This window comes from Aulonocara stuartgranti (assembly GCF_965226115.1).
Source record: "Aulonocara stuartgranti genome assembly, chromosome: 11".
In the NCBI taxonomy this organism is placed as follows: Eukaryota; Metazoa; Chordata; class Actinopteri; order Cichliformes; family Cichlidae; genus Aulonocara; species Aulonocara stuartgranti.
In genome coordinates, this window is record NC_138947.1 from 867194 (window position 1) to 877929 (window position 10736).

Genomic DNA, 10736 nt, shown 5'->3' on the forward strand with positions numbered 1-10736 from the left:
CCGACATAAAAACACCAACACAGAAGTAACACAAACTCGTCTTTAATGTGGTCAGAATACAAAACGCACACATGAACTTTGACCCCATCAGCTAAAGTCACAGACAAACATCCAGGTATTAAACTGCTACGAGAGCGTTTCACACGTAGACGAGCCGAGTCGACAGGTTTGCACCCGTTCGTGTTTTCATGGCTCGATGCGGCGCCGGCTGTCGCTCTGTCGGCTTCGTTTCCAAAGGCGCGTCGCTCATCACGCACAATTTCTTTAGGAATGAATCAAGTTTCACGATTCAGGAGGATTCATGCGAGTTGGAAGCTTTATGGACACTCGCTGCGCCACGGGTGAAGCAGAAAATAATTTTTAAAAACAAGTTTCATCACAATGTGGCGGTTTGTTAGCCCCTCCCCTTCAGTTTACAATCCCTTAACACTGATAGCCAATCACAGCAGACAGGGCAGATAAACGGACTGAGTAGCGCCTCCTACTGGTGTGAGTTTGGGCAGTTCAACCAGTCTGAGACGGGTTCAGATAAGTTTAAGCTTCGTGCTGGTGCCGAGTGTGTGAGCGTAGAAGCGACAGCTGATTCAAAATGTGATTTACAAAGTCCGATGTTGGACGTTTTTGATCCTGCATGAATTCAAACTTTATTGAAGGAGTTATCACGTGTTAATAAAAGAATCCGACCACCTCCACCGAGTCACAGCTTTTGTACCGCCTCCTCTTCCTCCTCACGGTTTGAGGCCTCCAAAGCACATGTACTTCACTTCCAGGTACTCGTCGACGCCGTACTTGGAGCCCTCGCGGCCCATGCCGGATTCCTTCACCCCACCAAACGTGGCCTCTGGCGTGGACAGCAGCCCCTCATTGACGCTGACCATCCCCACCTCCAACGCCTCCGCCACCCGCCAGATCTGACTCACATCCTGTGAGTAAAAGTAACCTGAGAACAAAGGAGGAGGTTAGAACTATGAGGCGCCACCACGTGAACCTTTCTTCTACTGGGTCAGACGTTAAAGTCTAATTTACAGCTCTGAGTCCTGCTCTCGGAAACAGACACGTCTGCGACGACGCATGAACAGCCCGCGATCTGCAGTCTAGGAACCAATCGGCTGCATGCACGCAGGTGGACTCACCTGCCAGCCCGACGCTGGTCGCGTTAGCAATAGCCAGAGCCTCCTCCTCCGTGTTAAACCTGCAGATCAGACACAGGCGAGCTCAGACGGCTTCACGATGAACAAGAATCTGCGTCTAGCCAGGATTAAACCCGCAGATCAACAAATCCCGTCTCGATCATCTGTCTGGACTCACCTGATGACGGGCACGAGCGGCCCGAAGGTTTCCTCCTTCGTGCACAGCATGTCGGCGGTGACGTCGGCCAGCAGAGTCGGCTCCATGAAGGAGCCATCGAGGCGCTTCCCGCCTTTTACCACCTTCGCCCCGCGGGACACGGCGTCCGAAATCTGATGTAGCACCTGGGAGGCAGAGACGGCGTTCAGCGGCGTGCTGGTGCGGTCTTTAAACAAACTTCAGTCATTTATCGTCGGCAGTAATGTGGTGTCATGTAATTAATATATCCTTAGTATCCTTATTTTATTGCTTTATGTATTTTAATAATGAAGGTTTGTAGACTCACAAACTAAGCACTCAGCCAGGCTGAAAACAGGAAGTGTAGAGCTGTACAGCATGTTAATAAATACAGGAAGCCAGACAGAAAAGAGGAAGTTTGCCATATAACAATGTTTGTATTGAAACTGTGACGTGTAAAGTACCAAAATAACACCAATATGAGGCACAGGTTATGATTCTAATGTTAGAGATGCTGCAACTGGCGTCTGGGCTATGAAGCGCCTTGAGGCGACTTTTGTTGTGATTTGGCGCTATATAAATAAAATTGAATTGAATTGAATTGGGCTGTGCAGGCGTCTCTTCAGAAGATGATTGAATAAAAGAAATAAATGTTCTAACGCTGAGTCGGTTTTCTCTGCTCTGTCACGGGGACGAAACAATCCGGGTTAATAGTGGAAACGGCGTTTACCTTCTCTGCGGCGCGGGTGTTGATGAGCGGCCCCTGCGTGGTGTTGGGCTCCGAGCCGTGACCCAGACGCAGCTCGGCATCCATAGCTCGCCCCAACTTTTCCACGAAGCGGTCGTAGACGGCGCTCTGGACCAGAAACCGGTTCGAGCACACGCACGTCTGCAGGAAGAAGAAGCGTTAGTGTGCACAATGGTGGCGTTCACCTGTGGAACAGGTCAGCAGGAGACACCCTCACCTGGCCTGAGTTCCTGAACTTGGATGCCATGGCTCCGCCCACCGCTTTGTCAAGGTCTGCGCTGTCAAACACAATGAAGGGGGCGTGGCCACCCAGTTCCATGGATACCTTCTTCACGGTGTCAGCGGCCATTTTCAGCAACACCTGAAACCGAAGTTTTATTTAAAGAAGAGTTTCTGCTTTTTATGTGGATCTGCGGGCGGCGGCGCTGCGGGCGGCGCTGCACTCTGACCTTCCCGGTCGCCGTGGATCCAGTGAAGGAGATTTTAGCCACCAGAGGGTCTGTGCAGAGGACCTGCCCGACCGAGGGCGTCGACTCTCTGGAGCATGGAACCACATTGACCACCCCTGCCGGGATCCCCGCCTGCTCCGCCAGCTGAGGGGGAAAAAAAAACACGCCAAAACACAGGAAGTGACTCAACAATGTGTGTCCCACGAAGAAACAAAGTGCCGACCCCTATCCAGATGTTTGACGTACTCACCTCTGCCAGAGCGAGAGCCGAAAGTGGCGTGTCCTCAGCTGGTTTAACCACCACCGTGCAGCCGGCAGCCAGCGCGGCGCCGACCTTCCTGGTGATCATGGCGCTGGGGAAGTTCCACTGGAAACAACCAAAAGCAAATTCTTTGCGGGACGTCATGTGATGGATTCATTAGGGGTGGGTTTTGATTATCGATTAAAATCGATTCTAGCTTGGATAACGTGATATCAATTCATTAACGAGCTGCTCACCGGTGTGATGATGGAGGCCACGCCCACCGGCTGCTTCAGGAGGAGGAGCTTTCTGTCTTTGGCTGGAGATGGCACAATGTCACCGTAGACTCGCCGCGCCTCCTCAGAAAACCACTCGAGGAAGGAGGCGGAGTACGAGATCTCCCCGAGAGACTCGCACATCGGTTTACCCTGCAACACACGCACGCAGACGCAGACACACGCAGACGCAGAGACACGCAGACGCAGAGACACGCAGACGCAGAGACACGCAGACGCAGAGACACACGCAGCAGGATAAAGATGAGTGTTTGTTACAATAAACACTTTTACAAAAACTTCTTGAGGTTTTCTTATTTCGTCAAACAAACATTTTAAAGTAGTATTTATTTGAAAAGTACTACAGTACAAGTACTCACTCGTTGCTGACATGTACTGCATGTTCAGGTGTCCTACAGGTGAGTTCATGTGTCATACTCACACATTCAAACGTGATCAGCTGGGCGAGCTCATCTTTGTGCAGCGTCATCAGCTCAAACCATTTCCTTAGCAGGACGCTCCTCTCCTGCAGGACGACCAATCAGAGCAGAGCACGGGTCACCTGCACGCCTTCATCGTCACATTTAACCGTTCGCCCCTGTCCCCCGCCAACATGCTTCACATTGATGGAGACTCGGAGAGAGAACTTTAGTTTCATCAACAATACACAAACAATTCTCTCATTTACAAAAAATCTATATAAACTTGAGTGAAGGACCAGAGTGAGGAAACATCCCGTCCTGAGTTTGCTCCTGTAGATTTCCGTCCCTGCTCGTTGGTTCATCCTTCAGCGAGTCACCTCCTGTGTTGGTGACTGTATGGAGGTGGAGCTCAGTCACCCTGCTGACCTCTAACAAAGCCGGACTTTGTGTCTGAGGCTGCGAGCGTTTAAACATTTAACTTAGCTCAGCGGCATCCACACACTGACTGCTGACGCCTCACAGCAGATAACCAGAGATGGGCAGTAACACGTTACTGTAATCCGATTACTTTTTTCAAGTAACGAGTAAAGTAAGGGATTACTATTGCAAAAACGGTAATTAGATTACCGTTACTTTCCCGTAGGAACGCTGCGTTACTAAAACCGTGATTTTTTGCGAGTGTCTCATGACAGTGACGTAAGCGAGTGCGACGTTCGTGACAACAGCTGTGTGCAGATCAACAATGGATCATATATCGAGTGCAGAGAGAGTGTGAGCGTGCAGCGTTTAAAGCGTGGAAGTACTGACCTTACTTTGAGTTTGATTCCATAAAAAGTGACAAAAACATTAGTGTCCGCTGTGCGTGGGAAGAAAACTTCTTTTTACAGCGAAAAAAACCCCTAAACTTCCAACAAGCACCGAGTAGCTACGACGTAATGGGAAACTCACAGAGAAACTCGCGGATTCTTCCACTGACCGCGGCACACCTGCACCAGGGTAACCCTCCGCCTACCCCACTCCTGCTTTACAGGTGAAAATAGAGCAACAGGACCGCTGAGTCTTTGACTTTATTTATTTTCTGCTGTGTTTTACTTGCATCTATTTGAAAGACTGAGTGTAAACACAAAAATATTTTATTTTATGAGCTGGAATGTACAGAAAATAGGTTTAACTGTTAAACTAATTTCTTCCAGTCAGAGAATGTTGCAGATAATTAAATGTTTGCTTGATGCATAAAGTTAAAAGATTAAAACTAATAAAACAAGTTTTAAAAAGAGACTTTTCCATCTGATTACATTTTGTATGATGGATTATGTAGAAAGTAGAATTGGGCTGAAAGATCTATCGCTTTATCACCTATTCAGGGTGTAAATCGTGTTTTTAAAAAGCAACTAAGTAATAATAATAATAATAATGGATTGTATTTATATAGCGCTTTTCAAGGCACCCAAAGTATGGAACGCCAGGACTGCCATAATGAATTAATTAAATACACCATTAAATAATTAATTAAATGTGGCAATAATTAATTAAAATTGGAATTAATTAAATAAATAGTTATGACACATGTAATTAATTAATTATTGACACATTTAATTAATTATTGACACATTTAATTAATTATTTAATGATATATTTATTTATTTCATTTTGGCAGTCCTGACGCCTGGCTCTCATCATGAAATAATTTTATCTGTCAGCCTCACCCATCAAACTCAGGGGGCGGGGTTAACGCTGATCGAGTCAAAACCATTGCTTTGGCCTGGTGGCCATTGTTTCTAGCACACAACAACCGGCATGTGGAAGCTAACAGAACTGAGCTTTGAAAAACCCTGTTTGTGTGTCACCAAATACCGTTTTAATATTTTTTTAGCCGAGAATGTAGTGGTTTAATCTTCATGTGTCTGGTCGGTTTGTCAAGATACAGCCTCTTTGCAAAAGTGTTTCGATGATGTCGGAGATGTCGTCCCAGTCTCACGGCAAAGCGTGGGATAGACCCACTCGCCTCGCAAGCAATCCCACCGACAAAGCGCAGGCCCCGGTACACAGCTGTAGTAACCCCCGCTGACTTCTTTTACTGAGGTTATATTTATCGGTGTTTTATTTCCTGATGTTCTTATGTGTCCTACGTGTTTCAGTCTGAATTATAACTAACATTAAAAACATGTTTAAGGAGGAGAGAGAGCAAATAAATCTGTTTAACATCTGATCTTTGGGTTTTTGTTCAGTAATCAGCGTGACCTGTGTATAAACGCATAAAAGAGATAACGTTGGTGTTTCCGTCATGTAGTAACTGCTGGCTTTAACTGTACAAAGGTTGTTCGACACTATGAAACACATACAGACTTCATGATGTTCGGCTAATACTTTTATTGTGAATATTAATCATGCTGACCTCGCTCTGTACACCACGCAGCGAGGTCAGCATATCCACAATATCCTCAGCTCCATGAGTTAACACAAAGTTTCCCAGCTGACTATCTAACTGCCAACTATTCCAGAGACGTGAAAATATACAGCATAAAGAAAAGTGTAAGAGACTCAGCAGCAGATTAGAATAACAGTTATACATTTAATAAATCACCAAATGAATCCAAGAAACGAGCAAACCTGAATTTGTGTTCCCTCAGCTGCAGACTCGCTGCTGTTTAAATGTTTGAAAAGGAAGATTAGATATAAAAAACGTCAAACATAGACTCAGTCTGCCTTCACATTTGATATGAGGCCAGCACGTATAGTGGCCTCAGCAGGCTATTACTGAAATACACGTGCTATATCATAAACTATGATATAAACAGGGAGGTCCTATTAACATGTTTAGTTTTAAAGGACACCTTCCTGCCTTTAGTCTCATTCATGAGCAGTATTCGTTTTCTTCTAACATCCAGAAGTCTGCACAATGTGTTTCATAGTTTGTAACAAGCCTTTGACAGGTAAACATAACATGACCGAAAAAAAAAAAAAGAGAGAGAGTGTTGACATAAGAAGAGAAAATGCTCTCAATTATGGAGACAGACAAATGGTTCATTTATGTTTGATGTGTGTTTATTCCTCCCTAAATATCGTCGGTGAAGTTCGCCATGCACGTCAGATTTTCCTGCGCATTTTTATACGTCTGCCAACAGAGAGAGAAAAAAAATCACATTCTAACAGACAGCTGGTGCTTAGAATACAGTTGAATAACTATTAAAAAACAGATGATATTTAGATGATAGTTCAGTCTAACACATGTGCCAGTGGTTCATTAAACGTCTGTGAAACTATGCAGTTATGAAACGTAACTTTAACCTCAGCCAAACCGATTTGCTCAGTTGTAAATAAAACAGCGAAGTAAACGTGACCCGACAGACAGAACCTGAGTGAATGAAGTCCAGCGTTTAACCACTGAGAGCTAAAGCTCAGCTGAGGTTTCAAAGCTGTGTGCCGGTGATTGGACATCAGCCGCTGATAAAGCTGTTCGCCTATAAAGTGCTCTGTAAGGAAACGAGCTCCAGCAGCTCTGCGCTCGGGGAAAACACTATATTTACTTATCTTGTGCAGAAAAATGCGCTGACATTGCGTTATATCGAGCACCGGCTGCCCAGTTAAACTGTGACTATCACCAGGTAACGTAGGCGTGTTTCTTGAATTAGCAGCAGGTGTTAAACAGCTGACAGATGAGGAGGAGGATGCATGCAGGTAAACTGAGGGTCTGCTGAGCTGATCGCTGGTTTCGTGAGAAAAATGTCAGCTCGTTCTTTATGTTACAGAAGCACAGAGACACAAGACCAGGCGGAAAGAGACGATCGTTCGGTGAAAATGAGAATCTGCGAATGCAACATGTGGAACACGGAGAGTGGAATATGTAAACAAACCGGTTAACGTACCCCCTCGGTGCGCTCTGCATGCTAACTGTTAGCAGAGCTAGTGAAATCTCTGAAAACATCTGAGCACTTTTGCAAACATGTTCTATGTTGACAACCTGACCAGACATACGGCGCGACAGTCGCGGCTAAAACACTGTTAAAAGTGTAGCTGGTGACAGAAAAACGGGGTATTTTAAAACTACACCACCACCATTGCTGCCTGTGATTTGATCTGCATTCTGGGATAACTGGCTGCCCCAAGTCTACACAAGCAATCGATTATCTAGGATCGACCTGTTTTGACTTACTTTGCACGGCAACCAATCAAATGTTAGAGAAGCTGGATGGGCAGCGTTAACCCCGCCCCCTGAGTTTGATGGGTGAGGCTGACAGATAAAATTATTTCATGACGAGAGCCAGGCGTCAGGACTGCCAAAATGAAATAAATAAATATATCATTAAATAATTAATTAAATGTGTCAATAATTAATTAAATGTGTCAATAATTAATTAAAATGTGAAATACATAAATAATTAATTAAATGTGTCAATAATTAATTAATTAAATGTGTCAATAATTAATTAAAATGTAAAATACATAAATAATTAATTAAATGTGTCAATAATTAATTAATTACATGTGTCATAACTATTTATTTAATTAATTAATTCCAATTTTAATTAATTATTGCCACATTTAATTAATTATTTAATGGTGTATTTAATTAATTCATTATGGCAGTCCTGGCGTTCCATACCCAAAGCGCTTTATAATGCCACTATTCATTCACTCTCACATTCACACACTGGTGGAGGCAGCTACAGTTGTAGCCACAGCTGCCCTGGGGCAGACTGACAGAGGCGAGGCTGCCATATTGCACCATCGGCCCCTCTGGCCAACACCAGTAGGGTAAAGTGTCTTGCTCAAGGACACAATGACCAGGACAGGGAGCCCGGGGGATCAAAACGGCAACCTTCCAGTTACAGATGTGCTTCCCACCCCCTGAGCCACAGTCGCCCCAAGTAACTAAGTAATGAATTACTTCTGAAAATAAGTAATCAGTAAAGTAACGGGATTACTTTTTGGAGGAAGTAATCAGTAATTAGTTACTGATTACTTTTTTCAAGTAACTTGACCAACACTGGCAGATACCTGCATTAAACACCTGCTGTCCACCAAACTCCGTTCAAATACGGCGTAATTGTGCTGTCAGCGGGGAAACCGCGTCTCCTTACTGCAGCTTTGTTTTGTGACTGTTTAAGGGGCGGTGCTCATCTCGGCTCACGTGTCTGTCTCCTGTCTGCGAGTCATTCTTCACCTTTGATTTGTGCGCATCCGCTCCGAGTGGCGCGGCAGCAGGAAGACACTTGTTAAAGTTTGGGTTTAGTCTAAAAACGGATTTCTGTGAATTATGAGTTAACCGAATAAACATTTCCAAACATACTCAGTCAATACTTATAATTTAAGGTAAATTTAGTTTTTTAGTGGAGTAGGGAGGGCGGAGAAGACCATGAAAGAAAGTTTTGGATTTGTGTGAAAATCCGTAAATCAGGTGGTTTCTGTGTTAGCCGTATTAAAGTCTGACGTGTGTGTATAACATCTTTGAGATAAACTCCGTCAGTCAATGTCAATCATTTGCGTAAGAGTTCCAGGCTTTGAGGTGACTACGGAGGGCAGAAAGTCCAATTTAAACAGTGAAACCTGCACATATCGTAGTATCCGGTGAATTTTATGACATCCGAATAAATGTCTGGCTTCTGTCAGTCGGGAAGATGCCAGCGTTGGGGTGTTTCGTTTAATTTTCAGGGCGGAAATGGGACATTAATTTTAAATAGTCGGTTTTTAAAGTGGAGTTCTGTGAGAGCGCAGCCTACCTTGGCCGTGTACTGCTTCCAGGAGTGAAACGCTTTGTACGCAGCGTCCACCGCCTGCTTGGCCTCCGCGGGGCCGCAGTCCGACACCCGGGCTATCTCCTGCCCGGTGGCCGGATCTAGGACGGGGAACACCGAGGCAGCGGAGATCCAGCGGCCGTCCACGTAGCCCTGCGTCCGGAGGAGCGGAGCGGAGACATCCAGGCTGTAGCTTCTGTGCATGGCGGCGGGCAGGCCGGGGAGGAGCTGCCGGAGGAAGCAGCGGGTCTTCAGCACGCAGACAGCAGCGGACATACCGGGGGGTGTGCAGCCGGGGAGCCGGACTCTATGCTGGATGTTTGATCCGTTCGTTCGCGCAGGTCTGCAGCTGGAGCCTCTCGCGGGTTTCCGTCGGTTTCAACCGGTGCGACAGTCACGTGACTCCGTTCAAACGCAGTGAGCCTTCCGCCCGGAGCCAGTGTTGCCAACTTAGCGACCTTGTCGCTGTATTTAGCGAGTCTTCAGGCCCCTTAGCGACTTTTTTTCTAAAAAGCGACTAGCGACAAATCTGGCGACTTTTTCTGGTGTTATTGGAGACTTATTTATGACGACTTTTTGACGTGAAAGAGCGTGTTTCAAATTCAAAATTCAAATTCAAATTTTTATTTGTCACGTACACAGTCATACACAGTACGATATGTAGTGAAATGCTTGGACAACTGCTCGTGACCTAAAGAAAACAAAAAAAGGAAAAGGCTATGAATAAGATAGGAAATAAATATGAAAAATTAAAAAGGGTAAATTTAACTAGGAAGGAATAAAATATAAATTAAGGTTAAAAATGAAATAACTGTACAACACAAATTAGAATGAAGGGTAAATTTAACTGGGAAGAATAAGATAAAGATAAATATATAAATTAAAGTTGAAAATAAAATAACTGTACAACAAAATACACAATACACAATATAGAACTATATAAGAATGTATGAAGAAATCTAAATATAAATAAATATATACACAATAACAGCGTTGCTCTTACTCTCACCAAGCAGCGGTGCTGCCGTGGGCACCTCACCCGTGCCAAAGCGCTCACGGGCGGAGGACAGTCCTCCCCCCGCTGCTACCAGGGCAGGAGACGTTCACACCTGTGCGTCCAAACGGCAAATGAATCGCGCATGAGCGAAGCCGCTGCTCCGCACTGACTGTAACGCAGTCAGTTCTTTTACTGTTATGCTGTTTTGGGGATCACAAGGTTTAAAAGTACTTATAAACACACACACAGTAACTCCACCAGAGCGCCTATCTCGGGTCACTTTTGCCGGTCCAGGCAAAAGTGGAGCAGTGGCATAAAGGAGCAGGGTTGGAATTGTGACATTAAAAAAACAATAATTGCTAAAAGAAATTTAATTCGTAGTTCTAAATAAACTATAAATGCATTTAGGACGTTTTTTACTCACTTTGTCTCTTCCACGATGTTGTTTCTCTCTCCAACAGCGTAGGTTACAATTACATTAGCATGACCAATTATGCAAATTAGGCGATGACGTCATTTGGCGACTTTTAGGACAGCCAATAGCGATTTTCCTTACTGAGGAGT

At 44.9% G+C, this 10736-nt stretch overlaps 1 protein-coding gene across 2 annotated transcripts; it reads right to left on the minus strand.

Annotated features, from left to right (window-relative positions):
- Nucleotides 1-26: 26 nt before the first annotated feature.
- aldh5a1 (aldehyde dehydrogenase 5 family, member A1 (succinate-semialdehyde dehydrogenase)) lies at nt 27-9628 on the minus strand. Of its 2 annotated transcripts, none has more exons than XM_082550475.1 (10): nt 9161-9628; nt 3461-3544; nt 3001-3171; nt 2753-2869; nt 2503-2646; nt 2271-2414; nt 2036-2194; nt 1309-1472; nt 1134-1192; nt 27-940 (listed from the first exon to the last, which is right to left on the minus strand). In XM_082550475.1, exons 1-10 carry the CDS (start codon nt 9449-9451, stop codon nt 729-731), a joined length of 1545 nt encoding a protein of 514 aa, XP_082406601.1. In that variant the 5' UTR covers nt 9452-9628; the 3' UTR covers nt 27-728. The 2 variants fall into 2 exon arrangements, with proteins under 2 accessions (XP_082406601.1, XP_082406602.1); XM_082550476.1 differs by lacking the exon at nt 9161-9628 and adding an exon at nt 8439-8542.
- Nucleotides 9629-10736: the final 1108 nt, after the last annotated feature.